This window comes from Motacilla alba, chromosome 2, assembly GCF_015832195.1.
Source record: "Motacilla alba alba isolate MOTALB_02 chromosome 2, Motacilla_alba_V1.0_pri, whole genome shotgun sequence".
Lineage (NCBI taxonomy): Eukaryota > Metazoa > Chordata > Aves > Passeriformes > Motacillidae > Motacilla > Motacilla alba.
The window spans coordinates 125,992,214-126,015,165 of NC_052017.1; the positions used below are offsets into that span (position 1 = coordinate 125,992,214).

The window sequence follows — 22,952 nt, forward strand, 5'->3', positions numbered from 1 at the left end:
TCCTGTTAGGGTTGCAGAACCTGTGTTTAGTATGGACCAATTGCTTTATTTTTTCTTTCTCTATATTGTTAATCCCACCTTCTGCTTAGGCTCAATGTTTAGGCTTGTCTATCACTTGTCCTCAGAGATTTTTGTTTTAGTAAACACTGTAGTCAAAGTGTCAAAGAGGGCTGAGTGGAAATAATTGACCTCTTCTGATTTTCAATATTCCAACAGAGATTCTCCATGTTCAAAATGAAGTTCATGAACAGAAGTTCCTCTACATTTTGCAACAGTGTCACCTCTGGCAATTGCATATATGTAAGCCACACAGAATTTGAGACCAGATTCTAATGAGGTAAAGCTGATAGATAAAAATTGGAAATTAGTGCAGTTCCTGAAAAAAAAAATTGAGGAGATAAAAGTCAGGCAACCCCTGATGTCAGAACCACCAGGCCTAGTTTAAATCCCAGTCCACCCACCAAAACCCACCCTATCAACAAATTTATTTTGTCTTTGCTGTCAAACAATTAAGGAGGCAAAAGAATTTAAAAAAAATTCTTTTTCACATTACAGAGATTTTTTTTTCAGGGTAATACACTGGCATGAAACAATTCAGAAAACTGACTTTTGTCATCACATATTTTCTGGGCAGAAGGCAGGTGGGATATCCTTTCACTATTTCATCACACCAAAACCAAGATGTCCCTTGTCTAGAAAAAGACTGTTAAATCACAAAATATCCTCTGCTGATGTTCTGACACACTTCAGACAGAAAAACAGAACAAGTATGGTCCCTTTGCTCAATGATGAAATGCTTAAAAACCCCTAAGTTTAAAGCCTTGCAGCTCAGATAGGCATTGAAGGATCTGTTGCTGAACACCAAAGGACACTTCAGCAGGAGAGAAGACCTCTGAGGGGAGTTCTCGTTCTTGATGATCCAACTGCAGCTTTCTAAGCCAGCTGGCCATTACATTTATTTTCCATCGGCTTTGACAGGTCTGGTTTGCTTCCAAGGCTGCACACAGAACAGTCTGGTTATCATGGATCTGAAGACCTCATTATGAATGTGTAAAAAACCCAGATATGGTAACACAAACACCAGCAAGTGTTGGACAGCTGAGGAAATGTGCTGATGATTTTGATGCCCACGCTGATTTAAATGCACTAGAAGAGATTTAATTTCGAGCTACAGAATATTCTGAGTTGGAACAGACCCACAAAGATCATTAAATTCAACTCTTAAGTGACTGGTCTGTATGAGGATGGAACCCCCAGCGTTGGTGTCATCAGCACCATGCTCTAACCAACTGAGGGAATCTATTACAGAGCCAGGCCTTTTATCCTCTCCTGAACATGTACAGCTTGCAAAAAACCAAAAAAAACCAAAAAAAACCCCCAAAAAAACCCAAAAAAAACCCCCAAAAAAACCAAAAACCAAACCAAACCAAACCAAACCAAAACAAAAAAACAAAACAAAACAAAACAAAAAGGCTGTTATTCACCTGCCTTAAATTTATCTACTTTCCCAGGAATATTGCACTTACACCCTTGTAAATCCTTGCAATTACTTATGTTAGTCAATCTCTTTTTAAAAAACTGTTGCTTGTAAAAAGAAAAAAATATTTAATAGCTTAATTTATTTCTAAAATGTGCAAAGACATAGCATAAATTATTGACACATTTTTCCTTTAGAACATCTTTTTCGTTTAGCATAAGTGGACATGGGGAAAAATATAGAAAGAACAATTAGCATGAAAATTTCCTAGAAAAAGTTGTAACAGATGGAGTCAGTGACTGCAGAGGGTATATGTCAAAGAAACAAAGGGAACACAGAAAAATCACATTTCATGACATCCTCTTATGTAATCATGATCATGTGGGACATAGAAGACATAGGAAATGGGTTCTTTGCACTTAGTTTTCAGCTACTGGTCTGCTCTTCCAATCTTCTCCTGTAGGACAGGAGTCCTACAGCAGACCTAAATGTCATTTACAGAAGTCAGGATTCTTTTAACACAGAAGAGGGCAAAGAAATAGTTATTTACATGAGGTGTATTAACATCCACCTTGTCCTAAAGCAATTACGTCTTTATCCTTTCAGGAGAAAGGAAAGATGGGGTAGAATGTACAAGCTTCCTCTGTCAGAGGAAGCCACATCTTTAAACAGAGGGAGGCAATTTTCTCCTTTCTTTATGGTTGCTTGGGTCTCTTTCCATCTCCAGGTTCCTTTAGCATCTCTTAAGCACTCTGATGTTAGTTTGATCTCCATTTCTTTTTATCCTGTGTAACCCTTGCAGAGAGTGTGGCTCATGCACTAGTGTACACAGGACTTTAAAGCTCATTAAGAGGAGAATGTGTGACACTGTGGTCTGACACTGTTCTTCCAAAGATATAAATCATGATGTCTGAGTCTCTCTCTAGTAGCAAGGTTCGGGCAGATTAAATGACACCAGTTTCCTCATGTATATACCTATGAGAGACTAATAAAAGCATATAAGAAAAATCCCATTTGACAATGAGGGCATACTTTTGTCAAAGGTCTGCTGAAGTTTCCCAAGGCTAGAATGGTAAAAATGCATTGGCATAAGCATGGTGTATTTTTGTGGCTTGCTTTTGACACAAAGATGACTTTACCAAACACCTCACTTATACCTGAACTGCTATATATGAGGAAGACTCCTGAAACAAGAACTTTTGGATCCATAACATGATTTACCACCATGATAACAACTTTACCATGACACCATAGAAACTTCTATAGCATGTGATAAATCAATAGAAATCACTGGGGATGGTGGGTATTTGCCAAATGGGCTATTTAAACAGAATGATCACATCTAGAATGCAGAAATGGGTACAGACTGGAGTCTCAGAAAGAACTATGGGACTGTGACAGAGTGATTGAAAGAGTGCCTGGAACAATGACTAACATTTTCAAACATCTATATATGTGTATATATATATATATACACACACACACAAGGTTTCAATAAATGTCCTGTAAAATGCTACAGAAAGTGCAGAGATAATACTTTTACTCAGCACTAGTACTGTTACAAGAATTTGTTTGATGATGTTTGTCAAGCATTTTGAACAATGGCACATTTATATGCAATAATACAAAAATACAGGATGCAGACAGGGCATCTGACCCCAACTGACTAAAGAGATATTCCATGCCATTTAGTGCTATATTCATCATATAAAGCTGGGAGAAGAAGAAAGTATGGGGGGGACACTAAAAGTTATGGCAAGTTCCCAAGTCACTCTTATGCAGGATGGAGCCCAGCACTCCTGGGCATGGCTAAACCATGGGAAGTGGAGAATACCATCTTAGCTCTTCTCATTTGCACAGCTTTTCCTTTTACCTCTACGACTGCCTTTACCCAAACCCACAATTTTTTTCACTTTCACCCTTCCAACTCTCTGCCCCATCCTACTGTGGGAAAAGTGAGATGTGTAGGGCTCAGCTGCTTCCTCAGGGTAAGCCAAGACAACTGCTTAACAAAATGCTAGACTGACTAGCAAAATGAAATACAGCAAAACAGATTTTAAAGAAGTTAGGAAGGGATCTCCCCTAGATCACTGTGCAAAAGGAGTAAAGTGAGGTAGGTTTGGATCTACTCATGAACATATTACTTTTCTGTCTTTGGATATGAGGATTTTGGGGCAAGACATAGAATTGTATGACTGCTATTGGGAGCTGAATCAAGTATTAGGCACAGTGGGTAGAATCAATAACTATGAGGGTATCTGTGTTTTACTCTGTACTGTAGGACAGATACCCCTTGCATATCACAAACAGCATCACAGACTATACATCACTATAGTGACACGAGTATCTCATATATTTTAAAAGAAACACTTAATTTGGTCCTTGGCTAAAGAAAGAAGCAGTAACACTGCTAATGACAATGAAGTGGCAGTGGTGCAATCTATCTCATACTCTCCTCATCCACATAGAACGAATTTGCAAATAATTTGTCCCAGGAGCAGTTCAAGCAAAAAGGTGAGGTCAAAGTAACAACATTTATGTCTTGTTCCACTGGTGATTATTCAGATCCGAATAAACAAATTTAAGAGAGAATAATTTCAAGTTGATGCAGAAACCATGTTCTCATTTCATGATGAAATACAGGGACACAGTCTCAAGCTGCATCAAGGGAAATACAGGTTGGATATCAGGAGAAAGTTTTGTTGTTTTTTTTTTATGGAAAGAGTGATAAAGTACTGGAATGGCCTGCCTGGGGAGGTGGTGGAGTCATCAACCCCGGCTGTTTAAAAAAAGATTGGATGTGGCACTTGGTACCATGGTTTAGTTGAGGTGTTAGGGCATGGTTTGGACTTGATGATCTTGAAGGTCTCTTCCACTCTAGTGATTCTGTAAATTCTGTGAAGACTGTGAAAAATATTTCTAGTGATCTGGTATATATCTGCCTGGTGGATATAGGTAAGTTAAACATATTGATAACAATTTGCCACATTTGTAAGTGGCTTAAATTTAGACACTACCTTGAAAATTTCTACACACTTTATTGAAAGGATTCCTAATCAGGTTTCCCCATCTCAAATAGTTGTGTTGCCTCACTTGGTATTTTCTTGCATTTTTACATTTTCTAAAATAAAATAAAATAAAATAGTCTTAATAACCTGAAGACAACTTTGCCAAGCACTGAAACATTGAAGCATTTCTGGAAAATTATCAGCCACATTATCATTCTGCAAGAAATACTCCCCTGAATTACAGCTACCCCATAGTCTGCAGCATTTAAGCTACAGCACTGATAAGGATTAGTAAGAACTAATCCAGGGAGCAAAGAGCAAAGTAACATGAAGCACTCTAGCTGGTCACAGGGGATCCACAGCTTCACACATTACCCCTCACACTTGAACTGAAAGCTTTGTAAGAGAAGTGCTCCAGGTGAAACCACAGGCACACAGAGGTCAGAGTAAAATTCCTGTTGTTTTCAGTCAGGACACAATTTCACTGTAGGGATTTCATTGCTGCTAGTCTCACTGTATTTTCAATATCCTTTCTTCTACTTAGAATAAAGAAATTATGTTAAAAAGCAGAGAGAAAGAATCATATAAATTATATGGTAATAACTGTATTTACATAAGGAATAAGGGAGGATCTGAAAAACTGCAATCCAGTAACTCTGACTTCACTTTTAGAACAGAAATTGTAAATACTTCTTACAGCGTAATGTTTAAACTCTAAAATTCTATGCAGCATAGAACAGCCAGAGTAACTTCAATTCACTGAGAAAAAACAAAAACAAAACCAGCAACACCGTATGTATTGCTGATATGAAAGAGATAAATTTTACACAATTAACACTTTATTTATGTCAGTTTCAAATCAGATAATGCTGCATCACAAAGTAGTTTCACCTACAAGGTCAGACATTAGAAAAGTTCCTCACAGAGATTAAGAAGTGGCTTTCAAAACAAGAATGGAGAAAACGTTTGACTTGTGTAGGAGTAATAAGCCCAGTAGGTATCAATAGCTTGATTTTGTTTACACAGTTTATACTGAAGGCAGTATTTCACAGGCTATCAGAGCAAGCAAACAGTATCAATGACAAAAAGCCACTCTGGGCTTTCTCCTTTCAAGATCCTGACTGGTTCTAGCTTTCCTAAACACAGTTCTCAATAGCATGCTTTACCAGATCAAGGCTCAAGTCTTCTGCTGTGTACCAGGCTGAGGTTTATAAAGAGAAATAGAAAGGAATAAAGTAGAGGAAGATTCTAACACTACTCTGAATGTAGTCATGAAGGCTAATATTGCTACACCATTGCTACTACAGGAGTTCAGAGGGCTGCTAGCACATAAAACAAGTTGAAAATCTCAGCTCAGTTCCCAAAAACATAGTACAGATCAATTCCCAGTGGCATTCTTCCTTGACAGTCTTGGGAAGTACCAAACAGCGATGAGCCTTGGAAAACTCTCTTGACTTACCTCATCTTCAGCAGAGGGGACTCCAGGAACTAGTTTCTTTTTTTTCCTGAATCATATCCCAGATATGAATTGTGTCACCATCACAGAACTATTCACATGCCTCAAAGGGCCTTTGGTTTTCCCACCAAAGGGGAACACATTTTCCAGCAAAATTTCATCTACTGTGAGACTGTACCCGAAGATATGGGACAGACAGTGAGATGATGAGGTAACATTTGCATCATCCACAATCTACAATCTAATGGAATTTATGGGGTAGTGCAAATGTACAAACTGCAGGGAAATGTTTCACGAGAGACAGATGTGTCAGTCATGATCTGAGGTAACAATGTTTCCGCTTCAGCTGATTCTATTCTTTCACCTCCACACTTGGGTGCTCCTATCTTTTCAGAGATCCTTTGTGGAACTACAGCTAAAGAGATGAATCTAACCCAGTTAATACAATCAAAGTGCAATGCCTCTTTGCATTCCCTCTTCTGCTTTCTCAAAACTGAAAGACACATTATCCACTGCTTTTCTTACATATTACAGTCTGTTTCTCTTTATCTTTTTGAAATCCATTACTTGCTATCTCCTTTCTACCAAGAAATGTTTTCTTAATTGTAGGACAGAAATGGGGTGGCTGATTTAAAATACCCTCTATTGTAAATATACATGGTTAAAATAATGTTAAATTCCCCACCTGCACTCTTAAACAAGTAGAATCCCCATTGGCAGGTTTTCTTGAGCCCGTCCTCTCACTTTCAACTCCTGATTCATGACATGAATTCAATCAGTATGGTAATTCTGAAGTTTCAGTTTATATTGTTGGCAGTCAACTGTCTATAATGTTGTGTCAACTCCCCTTCAACCAATATTAATTGAGTATGTATCAATCAATGCATTTTTCTCATGAAAATATTACCTAAGCAGTCAGCTACTAAGCAGTCCTGTCTTGTTAAATTTCATATATCTCAATCAGAGTGAAATAAAATAAACAACAAAATAAAAAGGACCAGACTACATGAGAGAATGGAGAATTTATATTATCTAAATATTAATCTAAAAAATTCATTTATATTATTTAAATACTAGTATCTAAATTAAACCCCTTAGTTCAAAAACTAATGTTAGTTTATGACTAAAAGTACATGCCACTACTGGTACTTTAATATGATGCTTTTGAAGGTCTAATCCTAAACCTCTGCAACACTGGTCCTACTTCACCTACAACCCTATTTTTGTCTCCCATAGATCCTACAAAATACCAAATCAAGAGTACAAAGTCACACAGTTTAAAAGCAGTAAAATCTGTGTTTTCTTGTTCCTACTGGAGAAGTTGCAACACATATGAAAATAAAAGCTAAATTTCAGGAGAACTACCCAGCCCCTGCAGCTACAAAAAATTAGCATCTAAGTCCTAGAATCAAACAGGCATCTTCTGCCATAGTGATGCACAAGGTCAGCCAGTTAGCTACTGTTAAACAGTTTAAAGGTCTTATGCAAATTGTGTAATTTTAACAGTCATCATATAATGAAAAACAGTGTTTGTCAGCAGTTAGAAGTACTTTGACCTTATGAAGTGGCAGGTTTTAACAGGAGCAAAAATAGCAGCAAATACAATTTTGAAGACAATCAAAACTGAAAAGAGGTATGAAGAAAGCAGTGTGGCTAGTGTTAGACAGCTTTCATGTTAAACTTTTGGAAAGCTTCTTGAAGACTTGGCTGTATAAAATGAAAATATTCTGTTTCTTCTTTAACTGTGAATTTCTCATTCTTGTTTCAAAAAGAAAAATAACAAAAAGAAGTGAACCCAAGAGATCAAAAAGAAGACAACCAAAAATATTCTAAAAGCCCTTTTTCATGATTTTCAAACAAGTATGGTTGATTCTGTGGGCATTATTTACAATTTTCAGCATTGAATTAAATGTTGTTGGAAAAAAGACACTTTCACACAATGAAAAGTGACTTGAAAGTGTAAATGACAAAAAGCAATGAAGCATAAAACTGTATTGATGCAATATAACCCACATTTTTGGTCTAACAGAATAGCTATAGGGTTCTTAAGTTAGATACACTAATGCAGAAGAATAAGCATTATAGTCAATGGCTGTCAGTAGAGGCATCAGCCTCTCTGAAGGAGAAAATTACTGTTAGAGAGAGTATAGAACAAGGAAGGAATCCAGTCCATTACTGCTGATGAGTAAGGTTATACAATGTAAGCCCCCACATGAAATAGTTAGATCCTATCTCAAGCTAACTTTTTCTTCTCTGAATGGCCCCACTACTGCTCTTTTCAAAAAGTGCTTCAAGAATAACACCCCTGTAACAACTTGAAATTTTCTTCTAACTACAAGATTCAGCTTATGCGTAGATAGGGCATCTCCATTTTTTTTTGTGCTAATTTCATCCCTTATATATAGGTTAAGCCAATGGATTTTTACACCAGTATTTATATTAAATATTTAATAAACATTCATATTAAATATGTAATATAATGTAATTATATTAATTCCCAACATGGAGAAGAGAAGGCTTCAGGGACCTTCTAGCAGCATTCTAACACATAATGGGGCCTACAATAAACCTTGGAGGGGGGCTTTTAGGAAAAATATGTAGTGACAGGACAAAGGCTTTAAATGAAAGAGGTTTAGATTAGATGTCAGGAGGAAATTTTTCACTGTGATGAAAAATGGTAGTGAGACACTGGCACAGGTTGCTTAAAGAAGTTGTGGATGCCCCATTTCTGAAACCTTCCAAGGCCAGGTTGGATGACTTTGAGTAGCCTGGTCTAGTGGAAGGTGTCCCTGCTCATGGCAGGCAGGGATGAAACTAGATAATCTTAAAAGTCCATCCCAACCCAAATAATTCTGTGATTCTTTGATATATGTAATTTTAATTTACTAAGTTAAAATGTTTAGTAATTCAGTGCTTTTCAAATAGCTTGGAGTAAAACCTTGGATGCAATGAAATTAATGGCAAAATCTCAACAATTCCATGAAGTTAGAGTCTCATCTAAGTTTCCCAATGAAGATCAGATATTTTACCAGGCTACTAAGTACACAAGTAAACAAATAAGAGTTACAAAAAAGAAAATAAATTTAATATGGGTGGATTCCCTTTCTTCTTCCTGTCTCTAGTTTCTTCTTATCACTGAAACATTTTTGGAGTTTATGAACTCCAAAAAAAAAAAAGAAAGCATAAAGGAAAATTATATTCTCTATTTCTATAGAACTCTGAAGGCTCTTGACTTCTTTCAACAATTCTATGAATTCTTTGTTTCAAATTTTAAAACGTAACCACTTTTTTTTTTTCATTACTTACTTCACCAAACACCATTGCACAATTTTCAACCACACGTTTAGCTATTTTATTTCTAAAAACAAGTTAAAACCTATACAATCCTCAGACTAGAGGACATTTAAAGTTAAAAGTCCCTTTTTCCTTTTCTAGTTATCAGGATAAAGTTAACAGGCATGATGAACTTCTCTGATGTACTACTGGAGACAGAACATGAGAAAAACAGTAATTGCTTTAGGCTCCCCTATCCATTATCCCTCGTAACTTTTACAAAACATCATAGAATGTATTGTTCCAATGTTTTAAAAGCTTCCATTCACCTTGAGAATAATTTCCTCTGGTGCTCAAAATTTAGATAAGGAAGCAAATATTCATAAAGACATTAAAATCCTCCAAGTTTTAATGAAACAGAATTTTTATACTGAGCAAAGTTAGAGATTCTATAGAATCCAAAACTTTTGGTCCAAATTAAATTGACATCACCTCCTCAGGAAGATCTTGTATATAAAAAAAATCTCTAATATCTTGGTTCTAGGCAACTACTCTACGAAGAACAATGATTATATCTTTATCTGACTGCTGGGACAAAAACTAAATTCTCTCAACAGTCAGGAAAAATGATGGAATTATTCACAAAGGATCTAAAATACTGTCTTATCTCTAAATGAGCCTGTGAGTGCAAAACAAGAGTAGAGCTTTATATTACAAAGAAAGCTCTTCTGGATTAAAAGATTGAAGATATGTCACTCTTTCTTCACAAATGCAGACTTAAAAATCCACGGCAGATCTACTCTCTCTCTAATTACATGACAGCAGAAAGCTCATTTAAATAGTATATCAGGTAGCATATTCAAGTATTTCAAATTTTTGATTTAAAAATTAATTAAATAACTAAATTTTTAAATACAAGCTGGTCAGTTACACCCTTAATCTGACACAGTTAAAATTACTGTTTTGAAGACCTAAAGCAAGTAGTATAAACCAATGAAATTACATACCTGCCTATGATGAGATCTAAATTCTGGTATTAACACAGAAATGTAAATTTTTGTTGACTTAATCCCCATTTTGCTTTACATAACAGAAGTACTTGAAAACAAGATAATTATTCTTGAAGGCCAAGAGCTCTTAGCCAAAGAAATTATTAAAATGTCATTTTTTTATCTTCTTGGGGATTGTCTATCAGGCACTTAGCAAGCTTATTCTTATAAAATATATTTTCTTATTACTTACTTTTTATAAAAATGCTTAACATTCTGTTTTCTCCCCTCAAGCTGTTTAGACATTTGTAAGTTTAGGACAGAAAGAGAGTCTTTAAAACCATTTAAGGTAAGGCACGAAAGAACAGGCAGAAGCAGTAAATTTATAAAACCTGCCATAAGTGTTTGCTCTGAGTTAGGTAACATGCTTTACATGGATCTGAACAGGCTCAGACCCGATCTCGTTACAGCTGAAGGCAAAACTGTCTTGTTACAGTACAGAAATGTTGTGTTCTTTAAATCCCTAACTAAATACTTAGAATACGTGAGATCCGAAGATGTGAGGCAGTGTTAACCTTTTACACTATGGGATGAATATATTTAATAGGGTGCAGAGCATCAAAGTGACAGGGTAAAAATTGTAGTGACATAAGGATGGAGTTCTATTCTTGGTTTTGTCAGGAGTATAGGTGTCTGGTGTGATTTGAGATGAACTACATTAACCAGGAGATGGGAGATATATCACTGGATTTTTTAGGAGGCCCATGATTTTCTGGAACGGTATCTAGGGACCAAGCAAGTCAGACCACAGGGCCTAAACAGCACCAGGTCCCTACACAAGCATAATGAATCCTACCACTGCAGAGGGAAGGGATTCAACCCTAATCATGACATTGGAATGCCACCGTCTACGCTGGGGAGCCCTATAGACATAGGTCTCATCACTCTCCGGCATCATTTAAAGCTATAAACAGGTTTTAGTTACCTAAATAGAAGTGTCTAGAGTCGTATGAGCTGACTTAGAACACACAGACTGGCTTCCTGTTGCTAGCCTAAAGAAGAAACTTTTGATGGTCCCATGTTATTTCTGCCAGCCTTGAGCACATCTTGGCCAAAGGCACTTTAAGAGGCGCTCGATACCCACATGCAAGCAACTTAATCACACTTCTGGTCAATACCAACAGGAGAGCTCAGAAAAATACTCCAAATCACTCTGAAACAGTCATAAGGTGAACAGGTGGTACAGGAACCTTGAGGAAAAACATTCAGTTTCTACTTCTATCATACTTAACATATCATCACAGCAAATCTTATTTACCTTAGCCTCTCCCCATTAATTTCTTAACACCCAGGGGTATGTGGGCAGTATGGCTGCCTGTTAGAGGTGCCTGATATAAAACATTAAATGCATGGAGCAGTGCACTGCAGTTTTATTGTATGTCATAAAAATCCACAAATATTCAAATACAAAAGGAGAAGCTTAGGTATTGTGATGAAAAGGAAACATGAATGTTTGTGGAACAATTTACTTGTTTGAGCACATTCACTCAAAAACAGAACAGTTTTTAATTGTGCATTCTGTGGTATTTACAATCTGATCCAAAATTGCTTTATTTGTTAAGACTTTTATATTTATTTAAAATCATTTTGAGTATGTTTGGGTAACAAAAATGATCTTATTCAAACTTTCATTCTGAAAGAGACTGTGATGCTCTCTATCTTCAGTTATCTAATGACATCCTTGACCTAATTCTAATAGTGTTGTCTACCAAATTTTGGTACTCATATTTTAAAAGACAAAAACAAAACAAAAACAAAACAACAAACAAAAAAAAAACCTAAAAAATCCTAAAAAAAAACCCACAAAAAAATCAAAACCAGTGTTCAAACTCTTACAGATATATCTTTCATCTTTTTCTGCTCTGGCACTTTCTTTTGAACACATTCACTTCTAGAACGATTATACAGACTATTAAATTGAAATGCTGTATTTATATTTTTTGATACCCCTCTACTACATTTCACAAAAAAAGTGAAACCGCCCCAAGATAAAGGAATGATGAAGGTATATTCCTGGCTCTTTTACATCGCTTTTCTTCTATTACTCTTGATATGTATGCTGGAAACACTCTTCACTTAGTTCAATGCACACTTGCACAAGCTAGGTTACAAAGATGGATAAACTACGGGATCCATATGAAGACTCATGATGGAACTGGACACACAACCTGGATCTTCAGCACCCCCCCCTCCCCAGCAAAATGTCTCAGTCACATCCTTTTCCTACATCACATGCTTTTCCCAACATATTTGAAAATATATGCTATAGAGAAAAATATAATAAAGACATTTCCAAAGCTGGCATTTCATGTACAAGTAACGAAGGATAGAACTATCAGAGCTTGGCACTTCATAGGCAACAAGAAAAATCAAACACTGGAACTCTGTCCTGGGTTGGTTTGAGGTTTTTTAAATTATTATTTCATTTTTCTAATGAGAGAAAAAAAAAAAAAAAAAAGCCTCACATGCAAAGACCAAAATCTTGAAGTACAGTTAACAATATATTTCTATTACTTCTCATAACAATAATAATAATGCACATTTTTGCATGAAAGATAATTTCTTTCACTTGTAATTACACACAAACCACAACACAGACAGATACAATCTGTCAATTTCTCTGCAAAGACAGTGGGTCAAAGCAATTTCCTAGAAGAGCATCACACAACCAGTGTCTGAGGTAAAAACGTGACAGGATCATCACCTTCAGATCTACATGCCATACAAAAAGAAAGCAATTTCCTCTGTTGTACACTTTGTAAATATCCACCAATACATTTAAATAAAGTAACTTCCCACTGAAAGGGAGGCTTTTTTCTCTGTTTTACTATTTATGTTTCAAAGACATTGATAATTTTCCTTCGGCCTTTCAGCTGGTAATTTTATAAGGAATTAAGTCTTCCCCTTGACAACATCTATTTCACATCTGTAAATGAATTTGTGATTACATCTCAGCAAAAAATGAACAGTACCAATGAAATAAAACAACTTCTTCTCTATAATATCATGAGAAAAAAATACTACAGACTAGATTTTCTGAGTTTGGCATTTTTTTCCAATTATCTATACAGCTTTGAAACCAGTTCAACTGTTTCATAAAAGAGAAAAAACACACTACACAATCTTCATGTATTACAGACATGTCACATGAGTGGAAAAATATGATAAAAATTGATATAGATTTGTCTTACAGCAGTTACTTTTTTCCTCCTAACTCTGTCATGATATGATTAGTACTTGTGAATTAATACAATCAGAAGCTCAAAGAAGAGGGCATCAGTCACAGAGGGACATTTTTTCACATAATCATAGAATCGGTCAGGTTAGAAGATACCATGGTGGGTCATGTGGTCCAACCTCCCTGCTCAAGCAGGGTCATCCCAGAGCATATGGCACTGGATTGTATCCAGATGGTTCCTGAGTATCTCCAGTGAGGAAGACTCCACATGCTGTTCCAGTGTGAGTAAAGAAGTTCTTCCTCATATCCAGACGGAACTTCCAGTATTCCAGTTTCTGCCCATTGCCTCTTGTCCTATTGCTCAGCACCACAGAGCAGAGGCTGGCTCCATCCTCTTGACACCCTCCCTCCAGATACTGATAGATATTGATGGATCCCCTCTCAGTCATCTCTTCTCAAGGCTGAAAAGGCCCAGATCCCTCAGCCTGTCCTTGCAGGAGAGATATTCTTGTACTGAGGAGGCCAGAACTGGACACAGCTCTCCGGATGTGGCCTCACTAGGGCTGAGTAGAGCAACACAATCACCTCCCTCAACCTGCTGGCAATTCTCTGCCTGGTACCCCAGGATACAGTTGCAATCTCCAGTTGCAGGACCCTGCATCCACCTTTGTTGAATTTCAGAAGGTTCTTCTCTGTCCATCTCTCCAGCCTGTCAGGATCCTTCTGAAGGGCTGCACAGAACTCTGAGATATCAGCCTCTCCCCCCAGATTTGCACCATCAGAGAATTTGCTGAGGAGGCCTCTGCCCCTTCACCCATGTTATTGATAAAAAGTTAAACAATGCTGGGCCCAGTACTGATCCCTGGGGGACACCACCAGTGACAGGCCTCTAACCAGACCCTGTGCCACTGATTATAGCCCTTTGGGATCTGCTGTACAGCCAGCTCTCAAACCACCTCTGTCCACTCACACAGTCCACACTTCCTGAGTTTGCCTGTGAGGATATTGGGCAAGACAGCTTTGAAAGCCTTGTTGAAGTCAAGGTAGACAATATCCACTGTTCTCCCCCTCATCTGTCCAGGCAGCTGTGTCATCATAGAAGGCAATAAGGTTGGTCAAGAATGATTTACCCTTAGTAAACCCATACTGACTACTGCTGATAGCATTCTTATCAACATGTGAATAGAGATGGCCTCTTTTCCAAAGCACTGAGCCAATCAGAATAGAGGCAATCCTACCAAGTGGTAGCAGCAGAGACATAAATCTACTTCTAGCCTGGCCCCACAGCATAGATGATCTTTTAAGATGCAGACATAAGGAATTTTCTTCAATATTCTTTACAAAGACATCTTCTACAAATACTCCATAACCTGACAGTCTCAGTCCACACTGCCATTCCACACAAGGGTCAATCCTGATATGATTCATAATGAATTAATAAAGAGAGCAAAATATTTTCATCCACAGTCACAAAGCAATTGTTCAATAATATGCTTTATGCTTTCTTCAACGTGTAATAAAAACTGCTGTTGTTTTACAGAGAAAACATCAAGTGACTTTAATGTTCTTCTTATTGCTTCACCTGCACATCTCCTAGCACAGCAGTTTTAACTCTAGAACGTGAAATCCCTTTCCCAACGACTGGGTTCAAGCTTCAATATTTGAGATTGGATTGCCTAATATTAATCTCTGAAATCAACAGGACATAAGTCTTCTAGCACCCTGAAGCCTTGATCTTGAAATTAACAGGAGTTTCTAAACATGGCGAAAATACCTGAATAAGCCCCTAAGTCAATTATGTGCTGTAATATCTCAAAAAGCTAGAAACATTATTATTACAGCTGAAATCCTCAGCTGGTATAACCAGATGCTAATAAGCAAAGAAACGCTTTACCAACAGTTTTGGTTAATAAGTAAAACTACAGAAATATTTTTTTCTTCATCTGTAATTTATGTCAAATTTAATTCATCACAGAAATAAAGTGTTGCCACTTAATTGCTCTTAGTGTACAGCAAAGATGCTTACAATGAATGATGATAAGCAGGAACATGAATGAACAGTTGCCAGGCAACCAATAAATAAAGGTTCCAAATAGCATGACCTCCCTTTAAAGGATAAAGCTCTAATCATAATTATTTTTCAAATCCATTTCAGTGCCAGCTAAAATCATGTTTGCAGCACTAATCCTGGCCTTCCTTATACAGAATGAAACCAAATCTGTCACTTGACATATCACAGATAACAAATTAAACAGACTCAACCTGCTCCTTCAGATTATGGTCAACAGTGCATTTTAAGGATGGCAAAAAAGTTAGACAATAAACTGGAATCTGAAACGGAGAGCTGAGATTTAAGCAATTTAAATAGGGTAATTAAAAGATTTTTTTTTAAAGTTACATTGTTTCCTAAGGATCTTCAAACAGTACCTCCAATGTTTAATATCACAAAATGATCATTCCGTAAAGTACAAGAATGAGACAGACTTTAAAATTCTAAAAACAGATGCAGTTTGAAATGCTTTAAAATCTATATAATACCACATTCTATCTTTATAAACTCTTACGGTCTTGCTGAGTGCATAAGCAGAGCTGAGGTGCCTAGAGCAAGCACTGACCTTTTAGATGGATTCAAATAAAACTGACAAAGAGCAGCATAAATCTTAAACCAGTTAAAGAACACAGTATATCCACTTTGAAGAAACAATGAATGGTTATGCAAGCGTTTTACATTATGCCTTCCAAAGAATGGAATGGGAAAGCTTGGGCTTGTTCAGGGTTTACTGGTTGGCCAATAAATATTGTATTTAATTTAGTAAGCTCTCATGTCAGAAAACATTAGGAATACATGTTTTTGTAGTTTTATCTTGTACTACATAAGGTGATTACATAAATCTCTTTAACCATTTTATTTCTTTTCTTTAGTAGAACTGAGATTCACTAACAGCTGTGATGCTTAAACACTAAACTGACAAAAATTTACAACAGCAAAACAAGTTGAACTACAATAATAAACAAATATGTTTTGTACCTAAGGTATAAAATACTATGCCAGCAGTGAAGCCATAAGAACAGGCACCATCCTTCCAACCTGTCTTTGAAAAAACACAGGCAACAGAATCCATGAACTTCCCTGCAATGTCAGTTGCACAAAAAAATCTCACACTTTACAGTAGTAAATGCACTCTAACAACTAAGTAGTATTTTTTCACATGTATTTCTTCATATCAAATGAGAGCCAGTTCATTATATAGTAGGTATTCTCCTTCTTTGAGAGAAAAGTATTCTGTTGCCTTCCATCAGACACATAATTTTCCAATTATTTTCCTTATCTAGATATATCTGCCCACCAGAGACATTTATAGGAGCTTTTCTTTGTATCTGTATTTCATAAATAAGCAAACAGGAAATATACCACATTATATCTGTGTTTTCCTTGACTAATATTTCACCCACTAATCATCTTCGTCACCTGATTCAGCAACTCCCCTCCATCTTTCTACAATTTCAGTTTGAACTCCTTGTTCTAACAAAGGTCCAGTTCATTTCATTGATATCCTATGCAAGAGTGAGATTCAGAATTTAAGTAATTGAGAATCATGCATAGTGACTCTAACTTCAAACAATGCAGAAGATCCTCTAAATTCCTGTTAGGACACGTGGCACTGTTGATACCAAAACCACATTAATTGCTTTTCCATGGTTTTCAGCTTGCATTTTAATGAACTATGAAAGAATTGTGTTGTGCCTATAAACCTCTCAACCAAGACCACTAGTTCAAAAGTGTGTAAAGGTGCTTTGGAGGACTTATTCCCCTCCCAAATGTTTATTCCTTTTCAGATGCCAGCTGAAGAATGAAACCAGTCTGGTTTTAAGCCTAAAAGACTAAGAGCTTATGGAATAAAAGGTCATGCCTTATCATTCAGCAGGAGCTGGAGGCTAATTGTGAAGTTTATTAACAATGAAAACAATGGGGTTCTCAGAAACTTATTACCATGGAGGAAACTGATGTTATTTTTCTGAAGTTTGGATTCCAATGTGTTTTGTTCCACAACATGCAATTTAACTACCCCACTTTTGAAAATGGGAGATGACTGTATTGTTTTAAAGATCTACTCACAATAAAATAAGAGTAATTTTAAGATCTCCCCTAGGGATTCAAGTCCATACATTTAGCAATAGAAGGAGGAAACCAGCATAACTGCCAGCTTGAGGAGAGAGATGATGAGGCATGCTTTCTCTGTAGTGTTTCCCACATTACAGATACAGTCAATGAAACTAGGTGCAACTCTAAAAACACTTTCCTCGACAGGGCTTAGGCAGATACTCATCTAAGTAAGAGTAAGCAGCTTTATGTTCCGGAGATCAATCGTATTTTAGATGCATGCTGATCCTGTCCTCTGATGAGGATATTTTTGCTTCAATAACCATTTTTCCCATAACAAAACGGTAACATTTGTTTTCATTTTTTTAATACTAGATACTTAATAGTTAATTAAATATAAACATACTTATTATTCAAGTACATACAAAAACTAATGGATGACATTGGGAGATAAATTTGCAGAACAATACCAGCTCAAAAAGTGCAATATTGTTTATATTGTTTGGTTTAGCAAAGCAAGTATATATATGTATACACACTAGATGTATATATAGATATTTGTGAAAGACCATCTATAGACACTCCCAGTAACACACAAAGAAGTTATCTTTGAGCCACACAAAATTTTATTACTATAGTGAGAAGCCCAATACAGGAAAGAAGGTAGTTTGTTGATCTATCACTTTTTAGTAACAATTAGCCTCTATATGTTTGATTTAGTCATATATTTGGAATGGTTTTTTTTGTAACTGTTATTCCATTCCGTTTCATTCATTGATGGACATCTTCCCTGCTAGTGTACAGAAATAGGTGAAAATAGCAGCAAAACTCAACATTGATGACATAGTCTTTCAATAATATACCTAATGAAGTTACTGTTTTGGACCAATAGTTCAGCTCTAAAAGAGGGAACTAAGAGTGTAGTCCTTAGTTTTTGTCATGATGTCAGAAACAAAGTCTCACAAAAATGTTACTGATAATCAATGAACTGTGAAAATTAATGCTAAGACCTTCCTTCATATATGACTAAGTGATTCCTAAATTTCATCATGATTTCTTTACCTATCAGTTATAAACATCTCTCATGAAGCTTTAGCACAAAACTCTCATCAATACAAAGTGCAAGCATGCCTTTCTCATGTACCATATTTCATGATCTGCAACCTATTTGCTGTGGCTATTACATGAAATACTGTATGCATTAATACATTTCAGGATACACAGCTGAATTCAGCTATCATTGGAAACTTGAGTAATTCCTTCATTCAGTTGTTTGGCTAAAAGAAATTTTACGGAGAGACAACCAAATTACAAGGAACAAAAATGTTCACACCATCTCTTAAATTTCAACTTTGTATTTTACTTTTAAAAGGAGACATTATTATTTAATGTCTTTGAGCTACAGTTGTATCTCTTAAGAATTGCCCTGGCTCACATCACTGAAACAAACAAACCAAAAAATTCAACAAGACTGCACAGATTTTACTTATCAATCAGGAAAGTGGATTAAACAAGACAGAACATGAGGAAATAAACCATCTCCATATTTTATAATGTTCAACAGGTATTATCTGTATTTTATTTAAAGACAAGAAAGAATGAAAAGTAAATCTGCTTTCCAACCATCCTAAGCAATTTTTTCAGTGACATTTCATTCAACTATATGTACACTACTTCTCTCCTGATACCTAATTTGCATATTTATTCTTATTGTCATAAGAAATCCTTGTTACATTTTCACAATTTACTCTGAAGTACAACTGCTTTATGCACTTGTGCTGACATGCAGAGTTTTACAGCACAATACATACTTGCTGTTGCCAAGTTCTTTGCCTCAAATTTCCCATGCTTTTAGCCTTTGCTGTTCCCAGCAAAAAGAAAATTGAATTTTCAGCACTATCCAAACAATGTGAACATAGCAATGGCTGTTCTGGGCCAAATGTGAAGTTCATTTAGGCCAGAACCATGTCACTAGCAGTGGTCAAAGGCAGTGACCTAGGAAAAAGCCTCATATTAGAACAACTCTCAAATAATACAGCAACCCCCTGGAACACTCTTCTGGCTCCCAGCAATGTGTGGCTCAAAGACTTAAATGTGAAAAGACTGGAAGCATTGGTATACGATAACACTCTTTGTTTTCAGCAGGGCTGGAAAGAAGAGCAGAAGATGGCATATTTCAAAAAGGAGAAATATATGCCCTCATCACACATACATGCCACTTCATTCTATCCAACAGTGTTTCTCGCTCCTGATATTGCCTTTACCCTCAAAATGTGCTGTTTCCCATATGGAAGAGGTGGCAAAAATGAAAGTGTTTCCCTTCTTTCCTCAGAAAACCTCCTCCTGACTGGAGCTGGCCTCCTGTTCATGATCCACTTGACTAAACCAATCTTTTTCTCTTCCCACACTAGCTCCATCTGCCGCCCGTCTCTCCAGCAGAGCCAGATGCCAGCAAAGCAGACTGCTGTGGGAGGAGAAAGTTCTGTCGCTGGAATTTCATCCCTATACTCTGCAGGGGGCCAGCCTGTGAAGCATGGGGAGGATACAGAGTGCAACTTCCTCTCTTCCCCTCCTTCCCCTGCTCATCAGTAAAGAAGGCAGCTGAGGACATGAGCTGAAGGATAAAACACCAATGTGTGCTCTTAAATATGCAGTTTTAATACTCATATAGCAGAAGCCTCACAGTTGTACTCCAGACTTGAGCATGGTACACACCAGACAAACGTGAGAAGACGAGTCCTGCTCCAAAGACCTTACAATCCAACAGAAGCAGAGATGCACATTTGTGATAAGGATCAAATGAGTGACTAGAGCACAGATGACAGAGAAAAAAGATGAGAATTTATAATCAGGAGAGATTTAAATGATGGAGTAAAAAGACAATACTTTTTGGAGAGATGGAAGTCAAAGAAAGAATCAATGGATGAGTGTTGTTAAGCTGAGAGAATTGCAAAGGAAACTGCCTGTAGAGAAGGAAAGAGTAGGATGAAAACAGATTTAGAGAAAGAAAATGTGGGTTCTTTATACACTTGATGTGATCCTGCATGAAACGGAAGGAGAAGACATACAGGTAAGAACTTTAGATAAACAGTCTAGTAACAGAGGAGGATCTGCATGAGCAATCTTGTCAGAGAAAGGAGCAAGAATGTGTGTCACTGAGTGAGAACAAGAGCTGATATAAAATAAGCAAGTGTGCATATGTGTGAGACAGGGACACAGACTATTTTTCTGGGAGGAAGAATCATGGGAACCCAGGAGACTAAAGAGACTATAAAACAAAAAAGTCTGGTGTATGGGTGCAGCAGAAAGTTTTGAGTGGGGTTGGCAGGACAGAAGAAAATGAAGGTACAGAGCGACCTAACAGAATACCAGAATTATGTATAAGACTCTGAAAGAGCGCATATAAATTACAGAGACATAGCAAGAAAAATCAATAAGTTGAATTGACAAGGAAAAGAAGAAGGAAATAGACACATCACATTGCAATAGAGTAAGGGATCACAGCAGAACAAATGGTGTGACAGGATGGAGAAAAAGGAAGAAAGAACATATGCAAAGATGATAAAAGTCAGTAAAGAAACATTAGTTAAGTGAAAGCACTATGTAAAAACTCCTAATGGGAAAACTGGGTGTGTAGACAAAGATGACTGGAAATGGATGGTCACTGTAAGCTTAAACTCTTAGGGCTTGCCCCATCTTGGTATCCTCACATTTTAATCTTCATTTCCTCAGAAAAATGCTGTTTCCTTGTCCTCCACACCCCCTAACTTCCGAGCTGTAGTTGCACCTTTATGCTATTTGTTTCACTATTTTCAGTGGCAACTCTTTTTTTTTACGTCTACATGGGGAAAAGATGTTATTTTTTTTCAGATACTCTACCACAAAGAAACGTGCCAAAAATCTCAAGTTTCCTTCTTCCTGTCCCCATAACGCTCTTTCATTCATTCTTCTTCGGAAAAAAACCCAACCCAAACCAAACCAAAACAGGCTGGGAAAACTCAGCAATACAGTGGTATCTTAAGTCCAAGACATTCAGCGAACCTTTCCTGAGATGCATGTACATACTGCGCCCCAGGTTTCCTCCGCGCCCGGGTGAGGGTTTCCCGTCTCCCGCGGGCTGCGCTCCAGCGCCCGGCATCGCGCTGCCGGGATAACGGGATCTCCGGCTGAAACGCATCCATCAGGCGGGGCAGCGCGGGGAGGGGAGCTAGCTACCGGCTGCTGGAAGGGAAGCCTACACAGACGTATGCCCTGGCTGCTGGAAGACATGGCTGGCTGGCTATTTGATTTGATTTGAGGCACATAAAAAAAAAAGGGAAGGGAGGAAAGGGAGAGGGGGAAACACACACGCTCGCACACGCATCCGGCTGATCTTACCTCCACATTGAAATACTGCTCCGCTTTGCACACTGTAGCACATAAAATCCAAATGAAGGTTTGCAAGAAAAACACCCTGGATTGAGAAACGAAATCCAACCGGCTTCCAGAGCTGGATGCGAGTACGATCATAGTGAACTGTGCTTCAGCGGGTGGAAGACCTCTCTTTCTCTCTCTTTGCCTTAAACAAATGCACAAAACAAACCAGCCTCCCCCGTGTCGGTGAAGAGCCGTAGCGCAGGTTCACCCACAGCCGGGGAAGAGGAGGAAGAGGAGGAGGAGGAGGAGCAGACACTTCACAGCACAGGCGGCGGCGCGGCAGGGTCAGCTCTCGCACATCCTCACCACCAGCCCCGCAAAGAGGGAATGTGGCGTCCGAGTACAGCTGCTGCTCCTGCTCGACTCCTCTCTGCCTAGCAGCAGCAGCCGCCTCCCCGTGTCCTCCCTCCGCTCCCGCCTCCTCCGCCTCCTCCACCTCTCCTCCTCCTCTCCTGCCTCCTCCCCTTCAGCCTCCGCCTCCTCCCGGGGAAGGCGGGTCGGGCCGGCTCGGCTCGGCCCGGCTCGGCTCTCTGCCGTGGCCCGGCTCGGCTCGGCTCGGCTCGGCTCCCTGTCCTGCCCTCTTCGCCTCGACCCCGCCGCTCCCCTCCACTCCAGAATGTTCAGCCGAAACCTTCATGGCCCCGCCCCGTAGGCGGCCTAAAGGCGACGGCCCCAGCAGGCGGCCCCGGCGCGCCAGCGCCGCACGGCCGCGCTCGGCGGGCCGCGGCCCGGAGCCTCCGCGGGCGACTGCTGGGGACCGGGGCCGGGAGCGGCCCGCGGCCTTTCCCCAGGTCCCGTCCCCCAGAGCCGAACGAGTGCCGGAGCCTCCCCGCCCTCTTCACGGGAGGCGCCCGGCGCGGAGCGAGCGCCCCGAGCCACCCACGGTGCCGGTGCCCGGGCACGCCGCGCTCCCCTGCCCGCGGAGCTGCTTGGGTGATGAAATTCTGCTTAATGCGTCCGAAAACATGGCCATACACTTAAGGGAAATCAGCG

The 22,952-nt window shown here is 38.5% G+C and overlaps 1 protein-coding gene across 2 annotated transcripts in view; it reads right to left on the reverse strand.

Annotated features, from left to right (window-relative positions):
- MMP16 (matrix metallopeptidase 16) overlaps positions 1–22,389 on the reverse strand; it is a 170,946-nt gene extending 148,557 nt beyond the window's left edge. Inside the window, exon 1 of one of the 2 annotated variants that reach the window (XM_038123855.1) lies at positions 21,921–22,389. In XM_038123855.1, the coding sequence (XP_037979783.1) occupies positions 21,921–22,052 (132 nt within the window). In that variant the 5' untranslated portion in view covers positions 22,053–22,389. The remainder of the gene's footprint in view (positions 1–21,920) is intronic. The other variant, XM_038123864.1, reaches the window with a different exon arrangement.
- Positions 22,390–22,952: the final 563 nt, after the last annotated feature.